The 13,945-nt window shown below is 39.6% G+C and overlaps 1 protein-coding gene across 1 annotated transcript in view; it reads right to left on the bottom strand.

Annotated features, from left to right (window-relative positions):
* LOC134216043 (Bardet-Biedl syndrome 2 protein homolog) overlaps positions 1 to 13,632 on the bottom strand; it is a 67,412-nt gene extending 53,780 nt beyond the window's left edge. The window contains exons 1-3 of the mRNA XM_062695072.1: positions 13,459 to 13,632; positions 1,825 to 2,008; positions 1,495 to 1,614 (exon numbers count right to left, since the gene is read on the bottom strand). Coding sequence (XP_062551056.1) covers positions 1,495 to 1,614; positions 1,825 to 2,008; positions 13,459 to 13,584 — 430 coding nt within the window. The 5' untranslated portion in view covers positions 13,585 to 13,632. The remainder of the gene's footprint in view (positions 1 to 1,494; positions 1,615 to 1,824; positions 2,009 to 13,458) is intronic.
* Between the last annotated feature and the right edge of the window lie 313 nt (positions 13,633 to 13,945).

The raw sequence follows: 13,945 nt of genomic DNA, 5'->3' as shown, positions 1-13,945 counted from the left end.
AAAATCCGCAAATATGATATTTCCCGAAAATGTCATTTTCTCGAACGTGACATTTCCCCGAATATAACGTTCTTCTTCTTCTTCTTCTTATTGGCATTACATCCCCACACTGGGACAGAGCCGCCTCGCAGCTTAGTGTCCATTAAGCACTTCCACAGTTATAAACTGTGAGGTTTCTAAGCCAGGTTACCATTTTTGCATTTGTATTATCATGAGGCTAGCACGATGATACTTTTATGCCCAGAGAAGTCGAGACAATTTCCAATCTGAAAATTGCCCAGACCGGCACCGGGAATCGAACCCAGCCACTCTCAGCATGGTCTTGCTTTGTAGCCGCGCGTCTTACCGTACGGCTAAGGAGGGCCCCGAATATAACGTTCGTTTCCCCAAAAATAACAATTTCTTTAAAAATAATTGTAACATTTCCCGAATATGAAAATTCCGAATATGACATTTCCTAAAAATACAATTTCTCGAAAATGACACTTCGCCGAATATGATAGTTTCGGTAATCATCTTTTTCTCAGTAATATAATTTCCTAGAATATAACAAGAATTTATTTGTCGGAATTAATGTTCTTAAAGGTGATATCTACCATCTTTTAATCATTGGATGTTCTTCAACCAATCTTTTATCTTCCCATCAATTGAGGAAGAATCAACAACAAAACACGGGGGTTATCGATTAGCAACTGGCTTTAGCGAAATCAAATTGGCAATTCCAAACGCTGCGGAAAATCAAACTGGCAATCTCGGACAAGGCCGGGTACATACAGCTAGTATACCATAGAGTGCACGTAACGGTTTAGCTTGAAGGCATTTTAAGGTGTCAAGAAAAGTTCACCACTACCGATAACTCTGATCTAAAATTGAGTTTCACCCCTTCTCTCGCGATTAAGATAAAGGATTTTCTACAGTGTGGCTTTTGAGCGACTGTAAACCACGTTTATGTGAATGGCCTTATGTTGAGTTGCTGCTAAAATGAATTCATGAATGTGAGTTAGTTATTGCATCGGTTTTCGACCCTGTAGATCCAATGGCTGGCTCTAAACACGACATTTTGAAACCCTCGCATGACCTTCCTGCATCCCGCAAGGTACGCATAGATAACCATGGGATCAATAAAGCGACTAGACCAGCGAGATTAGACAGCAGCCCCAACAGAAATGATCCTTTCAAATAAAAACAAGTTGACGGTGGAGCGGTGTCTGGCGGTAAAAGGAACCTTTCGCTAGACAAAGTGGCCTTAAGGAAACGGTTTCTGAATTCAATGTCGACTAGCTTCTATCTAAACCAATGTCGTGACAACTTCATGAGTCCAAGTCCAAGCCATACAGATGGAAATACAATAATTTGTGTACACATTTACTATACATGAACCTTCGTTCATGGGAACCTGGCTTTGTTAAGGAATTGGCCAGATCAGGCAATTGCCTGATTTTCTCAAAATTGCATGCGGCGTGCCCTTTAGGAAAGGTATTTATGCGTACTCACCATTTCCTCCTACGATCAACGTGTTTCCTGCATACCCACCGAGCGACCCGATCAGGAGTGATCGAACACCTTCAGGAAAATCACGCTGGAATAGATTGTAGTTTTCGTCAACGTGATAGGCTGTGGAAAAAATAATACATTTGGTATTTGGTCCATAGAAAAATAAGTTGAAAAGCAATGAAAAAACTCCAGGAAAGGCAAAAGCAATAAAACCGAGATTTTTTTCAAATAAATAATTCGTAGAACAAACTGGACGTTGAAAAAATCACGATTTGATTGCTTCTTCTGGTTTTTCATGGAGATTTCCCAATTCAATTGAGCGAAGCATACCAAGAAGATGAGAAGAGCTTCCAATCACCAAAATATCCTGATCGTCGTCCCTTTTCAGCTTTCCGGCGATGATGGCCCGGATAGGGAAGTTCATGTTCAGCATGGCGATGTCATTCTTGATTTCCGATATGGAAAGCTTCGAGTTTTGTAAGCCGTACCGTTTGTGTGGTGTGTGGATCAGTATCTATGAGGGAAAGAACGATCATTCGTTTTGCGTTTGTGACGACAGTGGCTCTCAATGTGGGGATACCTCCGATAATGCTAAAGGATACCTGAGATGATGCTGTACAAGACTTTTTAACAATGAAACCACCGATATCAAACTACATATGTTTCATAATGATAATAATATATCCCTGTAATATTTTCCGCGGCGACTAAAATCAAATCCGCGCCATTTCCGCGTGACACGAAACCCATTCATCGCCAAACACGCGCGACATAGAACTAAATTCTAAGCAAATACACGTCAATATCAATTCACGAATTTTAAAAACGTTCAGCATTTACAAAGCTATTAGTTGAAAGTTATTGGCCAATAGTACTAGTACTAGTTAACAAAAGTCTAAAATTTAAGTATGTTATCTCATTCAAGTATGATAGCTCTACCAAATTTTAGATAAATGTCATTTTCTAAACTGTTCAACATCAATATGTTGAAAGTCAGCTTGATGGTGTAACTATACCCTAGGCTGATAGTTGGATGCTTCTTCTTCTTCTTATTGGCATTACGTCCCCCACTAGGACATTGCCGCCTCGTAGCTGTTCATTTAGCACTTCTACAGTAATTAACTGTGATGGAAACCTCGTCAAGCCAAGGTACAGTTTTTGCATTCATATATCATGAGGCTAACATGGAGATTGGAGCAGGCCATGAAATGCAGCAGACGTATTATTGGTTCTGTTGTCAACTTTTTTTCCCTAATTTACATTCGGCCATTTCTATCAAGTTTTCAAAACCTAACAATTCAGTTTTCAAGAATGGATCGGAGACAGGTCTGGAAAAAAGTCATGCCCATACGGAGGTTTTAATGAAGTGAGTTCAAAGTGCTGTTAAAACCAAGAGTGATGTATGGCGCCAGAGTTTGATCGAGCCCTTTCTGGACATCGTGCGGACCGTGCCCGGGAAAGCCTTCGAAATCACATTGGTGTGCGGACTTTTCCCAAAACATCTGTAACAAGTTCCAATTCCCGGGCCCTTGCTGTTTTTCCTTGGAGATCATTAAGTATAATTTTATTTCCTTTACTTTATATATATATTCATATTATCGATGTATTTCTTTGTTGTCGTCTATGTATCTATAATCATATTACTGATTTCTATCTAGCCTTTTTTGTATAGTTCCGGGGAAGAAGTTACATATTTTTTTGCCTGTGATTGTGAAAAAAAACATTTCACAAAATGACATATCTCTCATTTTTCACTATCACTATATGTTATTGACACTATCTCGCTTTTATAATTGTTTGATTTGTGTTCCAATCGATTTCATGTTCATGTTCATAATTCGTGTGAAGTTGATGAGATTGAGTGCATATACTTGATAGTGACTATGCGGATGCGTGTTCCGACCTCAACAGTGGAACCGTCTTCATTGTGCCGTACTTGATTCGTTTAAATTCAAGTCAGATATAAGGCACTAAGAACAGCATGTTTGTGTTAAGGTCGAGATACGTCATCGGAGAATAGAATTTGGTGGAGTAGTGTTATAACTCTTCTAACGATAGGAGAAAAATACAGCGTATTGTCGGAGTTAGTTTCGATTTATGCTGCCTACCAGAGATATATTTCCTGAAAAAAGTATCTGGAGCAATCGTCGGGCTCTGTAAACACATTTTCAAACATTTTTCAAACGGGAATCAAATGAGGTCAATTCAAAAAGCAGGTGGCCAGAAATTACAACAAAGATTTGACTACTGTCTTTTTGATGCTACATATTTTTACGATACAGGAAAGCATCACTTATCATAATATCTGATGAAACGCTTTGAAATGCTAAAACGCTCAATTAATGACTAATTAAAATACTCTTCACAGCGCCTGAACACAAAAATTCCTGTGTTTTATACAAACCGGTAGTAAATTCCATAGGCAATTCTATAAATCCATTCATTAACTGATATTCAAGAAAAAATCAGAGCAGTTGTTCCCTAGATAGAAATGCTAGTTTTTTTATTAATATTCTTTAAAAATTTTCACTTTCAAACCAATATATCAAATTGTTTTTTCAAAAACAGAGTAGAACATGAAATGACAGATAAACGGTAGGATAATAGTTCTGAACATACTGGCATTTTACTGCTTTTCTATGATGCATAAAAATTGAGTGTACGTTTTCATACCGTGAATTATATGTTGAAAATATTGCAGGCCAGTCTTTCTTTTCAGTGATTATATTTAAACATATTGAACTATCAATGTAATAGTAGGAATTTCTGGTGCGCAGATTGATCCCAAAATCACCTAAATGTTTTGTTCTACGTTGTGCGAATGAGTAATTTAATTAACAAATACAGAACGATCATCAGATCTTCGAATAATTTTGTTGTGTTTTGTGTGGGTGAATAAATTAATTAGCAAATGAAACATTAGTGCGCGTCCGATCGGGTTTCCTCTAATAAGCAGAACGATCGCGCGATCATTGATATATTTGGCTCTGTGTTGTGCGGGTTATAAAATTATTTAACAAATAAAAATAGTGCGTGTTCTATCGTGTTTCTAATAGAACGCAGAGTGATCGCGCGATCATCGAAATATGTTGTTCTGCTAAGTGCGGTCGATAAATCAATTAACTAGTGCGCGTTCGATTGTGTTCATCAAACTACACGTTACACACGGCAAATCGTTTACCAAAACGAACCCTGCTACACTTCCTACCCCATATATCCAACATCCCAGTGATTTCTCGTGGAAGTGCAGATGACTCGTCGGCTTCCATCAAAGCGAGTATCACGTCATCATTTTCCTACCTATTCCCCAATTGACCTGCATTCGGACACGGCCGGCGCTGGTATTGCTTGATTTTGGGTCACCAGATTTTACACATTGAGGAAGATGTTAGTCCCAAACATCATCTATTGGTTCTCTGTGTAATTTCAGCTGACCTGGCAATAACGGAGTAGCAACCGTGGGCGGTCAATCATGCTCATGCTCATATATCATGAGGCTAACATGATGATACTTTCATGCCCAGGAAAATCGAGACAATTTTCAATCCAAAAATTGCCTAGACCGGCACCGAGAATCGAACCCAGCCACCCTCAGCATGGTCTTGCTTTGTAACGTCTTACCACTATGCTAAGGAGGACCCCTCTGATAGTAGGATTAAATGGACGGAATAAGATGTTAGTTGTTTAATGTTGTTGCAATCTATAATGTTTCTTTAGAGATCAATATCGTAACACTAGGTACCAATTAAATTTAACATTTAAACGATACAATTTATTGACTTCTATATCGTTGTTCAGTGATTGAAAATCTCAATGTTGTCTTTATTATGGAGTTTAGTTTTCAAAGGAATTAATCGGTTTCGCTAATTCAAAATGTTCAATGTTCTTCTTCGTCTCGCGCAAATAAGCTTATTTTAATGGGTCAAACCAGTCGAACTGTACATGTACCACTTTTTCTGGCAACGGAATGGAAATTATCATATACCGTGCAAATGCAAAATTCGGACGCTTAAGTTCGTTCTGATTTATAAACAATTTGTTAAAACGCATTTTAAGTCACAACGTTTATTCATTTTTGCACTCCGTGTTTAATATGTGCGAGTTATTGCGTAAAATGTTTGCAGTTTATGAAAATTTCCGGCTTCTGTTCAATTCAAATATCTGTAAGTGTTCGGCTTTGTTAATCATGCGTATTACTGAGATTTTTCTTAGTGAATATGCGTAAAAATGTATAATAGGTAGTTTTTGTATGAGGAGCGAATGTTTATCCCCCAGTAGGCCTACTTGGCTTACAAGTAGATAGCCATTAGGAGCAACTACATTAACTGCCTCCAACCACCCACAAAGCTTCTTCAGCCCACTACCAGGAGCCGCAGGATATGGAGTTGGGAGCGGCCATGCTTCGATGACCGAAGATGGGGGTCATGAACTTTGGGCATGAAAATCAACCAATAGCTCGCTCACTTACCCGGCAATCGTGAACGAGTTAAGAAGTCTACAACAGAGACAAGATAAGTAGAGTGATTAGTTTTCGGGAACCAATATTGAAAGCCATAAGACCAGGATATCAGGACCCCGTTGTTCTACCGTTGATTCCATCGTTGTTTTCTTGTGAATTTCAATGCCGTGCTTGTGCCCAATTTCCCGTGAAGCTCTGCACCGTCCTAGAGCTCCCTCGCCGGGTACATTCCGGCACCGTTATTGGGCGAAGACCGATCCGTCAACACATCGGTAGCCTAGGAGGCGCAACTGGATTATCAGCTATCCGCCGACGAGCCCTCGGCTCAACCCAAGGCGCGGAACGTAGCCAGACATGGCTGAAGCTTGCGGTTAAAGACGCATCAGACGAGGAAGGACGCAGTGAAGAGGAGAGAGGTGATTGGGGAAGAAGAAGGGGCCCAATCAGTTGAGGTTAGCTAGTTCGTAAGAAAGTGGAAGGAAAGTGAAGTGAGGAAGGAATGAAGCCTAATAAAAGTGTACGAATTGACAAAGCTGGTTAGGTTTTCCTCAATTGCGTGTGCGAAAATTCCTTGTCCCGCGGTAAACGTCGTTTTCTTACGCGCCATAAAAAATCATTTGTATGAAAAAAATCTTACATGGGGTGAGGGGGGGTGGTGTTTTCGAAGGTCCCAGTAAAATTGCTTACTTAATTAGTGTACGACCCCAAACCTTGAATCCTCTCGATTCAGGTTGATGAAACATTTCGACGGAAGCGTCCGAAGTTTGAGTATGTCCAAAATTCGATTATCCTCTAGACTGGCCCAGGAAACAAAAGGTTGTCGAATGCGCACGTTTTTCATGACGATTAATGAATTCCAAAGTGCACAACCCAACTCCTTATAATTCTGCCGAAATCAGCACGAAAGTTCATTTAATAAACGTATAATGTTCTGTGGAATTGATCTTTGACAAATCAATTGTCTTTGTAGCAATTCTGAGCTCAATTAGGCAAACTGAACCAATTTGCTGAACGAAACAGTGACGGAGGTGTATTTTCCTATGCATTTTGGCTAATACCACCATTCAAACTTCAAATCAAATGCACCAGTTTGTTACCAAGGGCTTGGAACAATAGTAAAACCTGCACTGGGCGTTCAGGGTAGTAAGTTAAGGCTAGCAAGAGAATTCAAGTTTATTTGATTTTTGAATTCCAGCTTTGAAAAGTAATAAAAGCTATTAAAGTTCCTTGATTTCTCTTTCTCTAAAATTTAATATATGTACTTCTACTTATTCAATATAAACACAGTTGTTATACAACAGCAACAAAAAAAACATACATATGGATAATTGTAATAACTGATTGAGATAAATTATTCTGCTATAAAAAACCGTTAACTTAAAATAAAGATTGTGACTTCTCGTATAGAAAGTAAGATGAGATCTTAAAAGTTGATATTATGTGCATCGAGAAAAACGAAGGACCAAGAGATAAGAGAGGGAAGGGGAGAAAAGGAGAAATGAGAGAAGAGGAGGCAGTTTTGGATTCTGGTGCGGTTAAGAAGCAACTAGGGAGAAAAAAGGGAAGACACGAAGATGTAACGATAGACGCCAAATTTTGGCTACATTCCCGGTGTGGACGCTAAAACGAAAAATCTAATTACGTGTGCCGAGGAGTGGTTGACGGAAACTGTCGTCAATCGTGAAAAAGTGTCAAGAATCGGCTACTTCCAGCCTACGCTGAGGGCCACGTGTCACCCCGGTGTATTCCAGTACCGCCCCCGGACCCCAAGGGCACTGGTTTAAAAGTTATTGGACTTCCTGTCTCCGTCGCAGCAAGTTGGCCACGTTTTGCGGGGGGGGGGAGTACCCGGTACCCCTGGAAGCGGCTCGAATAACTGACGTTGTCAGCTAGCTAGTTTCGGCGAGTCGCGTGCTGGTGGTCGTTGTGCCTGCCGTAATTGCCACGCCACACGCCCCGTAAAGTGGTTACCAAAGCCTAGGAAATGAGGGTCTAGTAAGGTCCGGCGGGCTTGCCCCGCTGACTAGAACCCAAAATCCGATGAGTCACCACACCGGAGCACTATGGGGAATCAGGTGACCGAAAATAAAAATATCGACTTTCTCCAATTCGTAATTCACGTTGACCTACTAAATGCTAATGTTTTGGAGCATTAAACCTCAGAATATCAGTACTCTAAGCCATATGGTTTTAAAGATATAGACATCAGAACCAGGCACTTTTAAGTTCTTGAAAAATCAATGCATTATTCAACTGCCAATATCTTCGGCTACAGTAGCTTTTTTCCAACTCTTGAACTCTTGAGGAAAAAAATGGACTCTTCAGGATTACGTAAATCTTCTGGGATTCATTTGAAATTATTTCATAAAATGTAGAATTTTGATATGATATTAATTCAAAACAATATGTACATGTGTGCAATTCAACATCGCACATATGAATCACCCATCATGTTTACATGGCTTGTACACGCGACCCATCTCGTGATGAAGGAGGGATTGACTGACTGCGAATGTGTCTCTGATGAACTGTGACTGTGACTGAGGAACAGTATATTAGACTTGTTCATGTTTTTAGGCCTGTCAAACGCCACGCATCTCCCCTCTTCTTTAAAAAAAAACGGCTGGAATCTATGTTTAAAGAGAAAACAACTCCACCGACATACTATTAATGGTGAGGTTACTCTCTCACAAAAAGGCATATTGAATCAAACGATCACTTCCGGCGCATTACTGTACAGCGAGCGTCCAACTTCATAATCGAAAAACACTCTGGACACACCATCACTATGGCTGCCCAGCCTAAATATGGAAAATAATTCTCAAGACACTCCTGTGCAGTGGCAACTCGCAATGGAAACACCATTTTTAATAACCATCTTTTGCTTCTGGTACAAATCATCAGTACTAATACTACCTTTACTCTCCCTGAGCACACGTACATTTCAATGTGTAGCTATAAATGTCAAATAACCAGCAACAAATACTAGAAACCGAACCGGAACAGTATCGACAAACGTTCTTAACCATGGGCGGATATCCTTTCTCAATGCAATCAATCTCCACGAGCACCCCACGAATCCACGATAAAAACATAATTCTTGCGGGCGTCCCACCAACGCAAAAAAAGAATCTACTGTATGCGGGCGTCCCACCACGCAGAATTGTGATCATTCCGATCCACAATAACACTATTCTTCTTGCGGGCGTCCCACCATCGCAGAGGAAGAACACATTGAATGCGGGCGTCCCACCACGCTGTATTGTGATCATTCCGATCCACAATAACACCGTTCTTCTTGCGGGCGTTCCACCAACGCAGATGAAGAATCTACAGAATGCGGACATCCCACCACGTAGAATTGTGATCATTCCGATCCACAATAACACTACTCTTTATGCGGGCGTCCCACCAACGCAGAGGGAGAATACATTGAATGCGGGCGTCCTACCACGCAGAATTATGACCATTTCGATCTACAATAACACCATCCTTCTTGCGGGCATCCCACAAACGCAGAGGAAGAATCTATTGAATGCGGGCGTCCCACCACGCAGAATTGTGATCATTCCGATCCACAATAACACTATTCTTTTTGCGGGCGTCCCACCATCGCAGAGGAAGAAACACTTGAACTTTTCACGCAGAACTGTGATCCATCCTTAACTAAACCAATAAAACTCTCTTTATTGAACTCCTCGCTGAACTCGCAACCCTAAATTTTTCATCAGAAAGATCAACAACATTCAAAAAGTACCCCTTTCGAATTTCAGAAACACAGGCCATCAACAAAGCTCACCTAATCGAAATATTTCCTTCAAAGTACAATACATATACTGCACGCGGTATTGCAGATATTTTATGTCACAGTATCATTCGATTTCACTACACTCAGATACAAGGAGCATCACGTTTGCATGCTTTCTGTAAATTCAACTATTGCAATCAAGAAGAAAATTCGGAACACAACAGCATTGAACATAACACACAGTTTCGAAAATGTAACCTGCAAATAGTTATTTGTGGAACAACTCTCTGAAAATCACTCCTAAACTTTTACTTTTAATTTTTAATTTTATCAATAATTTTATTTTGTGGAGTCTCGTTTCGACCGTCTTCCAGTGCGGTTGGTTTTTGCGCTCTACTTTTGTGCGGTGATTCACCTAAAAGTAAAACAATAGAACTAGTGCAGTGACCGCGGTCGAAACAAATGTGTAGTGTATAACAAAGTGCTGCAGATCCGGAAGATGTGCCCAAGTTTGTGCTTGCAAGGGCTGATCGATTGTTATCAAGGGCAATACCCTTGCTAATATTGCGATCAAGCCTATGTAAATGCTCAAACATGTTCAGCGTCAGACTTATTGAGGAGAGGTAAGGTTTTGATAATCCGTAAATTTAACACGCACGCACTCACACAAACGCACATACACACATTTACATTATACACACATACATATACACAAATACATACATATACTGATGGACATGAGTGTTCGTCATGTTTTTATAGTAGCTCTATTAAAACATGACGAATACTTTTTGTTTGTGAGATTAGATTAGATTAAATTATCAATAATTTTATTTTGTGTGTATTGATAATCACACTTGATTATAAAAATCCTCACTAAAACTGGTTCATATCTCCTTGTTCCGAAGTTAATCATCTTTCACCCATCGCACACTTGTTATTATATGTGCAGCTCAAACCCAAATTTTTAAACTGACGAAAATCTTTTTTTTTTCTCTTATTAGTCGCAAGTTTCATTACTGCGCATCTGGTTGCGAACAATGTGCACTAGTTGCGCAATGCTGTATTATTAGTTGAACGCGAATAAAATCGGTTTTCGCGACTTCGAAATTCGATTTTCAAATAGAACCATAATATAATCCATTAACAAACAAATCCTACCGACGGGATCAGGTTCAATGAACTACTGTATTTACCTAATCTAAAGAATCTAAAGAACCCTAAAATGCCAGCACATAAATGTCCCAAACATCCGATGTTTTTCAAATGTCAAATTAGCGCATATTCAAATTTCTTCTTGGTTTTTGTATAACATATATTTATTACACTTTATTCCGCGAAAATCTAACACATCTAGAAACGACTGGTTACAAAGACGAAGTCGCCAAGAGTGGACCAGACGATCTCCTGGCATCCAACACGGAAAGCTGTTTCCAGCAAAGGTAACCGCCTATCAGCTAACCACCTCTCTCTATATCTCTCCCGATTACCACGCTATGTTTTCCTAATGTTGTAAATCTATATGTACATGAAAATGAATTTCTGTCTGTCTGAACCTTATTGACTCCGAAACTACTGAGCCGATCGGCGTAAAAATTTGAATGCTGGGGTTTTTTGGGCCGGGGAAGGTTATTAAGATGGTTAGAGACCCCTCCCTCCTCCTGAAAGGGGGGCTCCCATACAAATGAAACAGAAATTTCTTCACAACTTGGGATCTAAGCAGAGAGTAAATCAATTTTAGACGAAACGAAGTTCGTCGGGTCTGCTAGTTTAGAATAAATAGATGTTTAAGCTTATTCTGCTGTGGTTGTCCATTTAATTCTCTGGAAGAGTGTCCTGAAGGTCTCGTGTTGGACCGCTTGCGTTTCATGTTGCTTGGTTAACTGTATGTTTGCCCGTAGCCAGTACATGCCGACCCTGAGATTGATTTTCTCTCCCAAAGGCACATTTCGGGGCGGTTGTGCTACTTAGAATTCGACTTTTTCGAAAACTTTTTTTCTCACCATACACAATTGGGCCAGTCTGTTATCCACGGAATACTCGAAATTAAAATTTGCATATCTCCAGAAACCCCTTGCCAAGATTTAACGAATTGACCAAAATGGTTTTGGGGCCCTCCTTAGCCGTGCGGTAAGATGCGCAGCTACAAAGCAAGACCATGCTGAGGGTGGCTGGGTTCGATTCCCGGTGCCGGTCTAGACAATTTTCGGACAGGAAATTGTCTTGACTTCCCTGGGCATAAAAGTATCATCGTGCTAGCCTCATGATATACGAATGCAAAAATGGTAACATGGCTTAGAAACCTCGTAGTTAATAACTGTAGAAATGCTTAATGAACACTAAGCTGCGAGGCGGCTCTGTCCCAGTGTGGGGATGTAATGCCAATAAGAAGAAGAATAAGGTTTAAGTACCACTTTTTCAGACAACGTGGTATACACGCACGTTTCAATCTACTCAGAGACTAAGTAAAAGTATCGCATCGGATTAGAAAATCGTATCGAATGCGGGATTAAAATATTTTATTTCAATGTTGAATTGGAATGATTTCAAATATGGTAATTAAGCATGGATATTGGATATGGATTGTAAAATTAGAATTGTCTATTTAAGAAAAAAAAACAATGTTGATAATTATGAAAATTACAAGTAAATGGATTTTTTTTTCTTTTTTTTTAGTTAGAAAAAGGGGAATGTGTGGCCCTCCAAGATACACATTTATGGAAGAAAATAGGTGGTACCCACTCATACCAGTAAATAGCAAAAATTTTAAGCTCTTACTGGAGTGAGTGCAGTTGGAGTTCAACGATACTACATATATAGGTATATAGTAACGTTATTCTTATTTACATTCGAAAGCACTTTGGAACGAAAACTGATGCACAAAATCGAAGGATAAGGGATCATTCTTTTAGGTAGGTTTGCAAAAGCTTCCAGGCAAAGCAAGCTGATTCGACATGAACATAAATTTGGTTCAGTCTAATTGTTGTGGTTAGGTAGTTGATGCAAAAGTATAAGATTGCTAGTGTCGCCCCTATTCGCGTGACCAATATCTAGTTTGCATCGGCCTAGCAACCAAAGTACTGGTACTATACATGTCAAACCGATGTTGTTGGCCAAACGAAACATTCCCTACAACATGATGCATCATAAACAGGCAAACACAGCTTATTAAAGTCTAATTTGGAAAAACATCATAAATTACTACAGCGCCACTAGCGTTATAATACTTATTTACTGCCTTTAGACAAATCTCGCTTAACTTTTCAAAAGGACCTAAGTAACATTTTTTTCATGATTTAATTTGAGTACTGTAATCAAAAGCTTTCATGTTTTCCTGTTGATTGCGCTATTCAAATTAATTTCGTTTAATCTTTTCAAAAGGTCCTAAGTAACATTTTTTTCATGAATTAATTTGAATAGCGCAATCAACAGAACAACATGAAAGCTTTTGATTGCAGTACTCAAATTAATTCATGAAAAAAATGTTACTTAGGTCCTTTTGAAAAGTTAAGCGAGAATTCATGAAAAAAATGTTACTTAGGACCTTTTGAAAAGTTAAGCGAGAAATATTTGCCATCATGGCAAACAGCGTGTACCTAAAGGTAATTGAAACGCATCGATAGTTGAACGATTGATCACCTCTGTCGGTTCAAATCAATGTGGTCATACCAATGTTCTACATCACCACGGTGCATATAAAGTACTACCTTGTAGACATATCCAGACCGCAGCCATCATCAGGAATGTTGCCTCTTACCTTATCGGCGTTTGTCACCACGGTCAGACACGAATGTATGCCATCGTACTTGCCGCAAGTCACCAACTTTTCGAACACCTTATAGTTGAGCGAAAACGAAAAAACCGGCTTTATGGAAATGTCCATTTTGGTCAGAAGGAGCAATTTTTTTCCTATTTAATCACAACAAACTGCATCGCAATGTACGTATCGCCGCGGATAGAATCGAACTTATGGAATTGATGCAAATGTGTTTGCATATTCATTCGAATGTTTTCATTGCATTCCGCGCCATGGAAACTGATTTTGGCCATGCGTACTAGCGGCGCACTTTTGGATTCAGACTAGAATCGTTTCACTACGGCACAATGGCATGCGATAGGATTAGAACACCGAAGAGCGGGAATGCGTGTGGCTTTCTCGTTATTTTTTTAATTCTTTATTTTTGTGAATTTTAAAAACACGTTTTCATGTGGCACGGCAAATTGCCAAATGTTGAACGCCTGAA

The sequence above is a fragment of the Armigeres subalbatus genome, chromosome 2, assembly GCF_024139115.2.
Source record: "Armigeres subalbatus isolate Guangzhou_Male chromosome 2, GZ_Asu_2, whole genome shotgun sequence".
Taxonomy (NCBI): Eukaryota; Metazoa; Arthropoda; class Insecta; order Diptera; family Culicidae; genus Armigeres; species Armigeres subalbatus.
The sequence above is the reverse complement of the archived record's forward strand: the minus strand, read 5'-3'. Positions and strand labels throughout refer to the sequence as shown.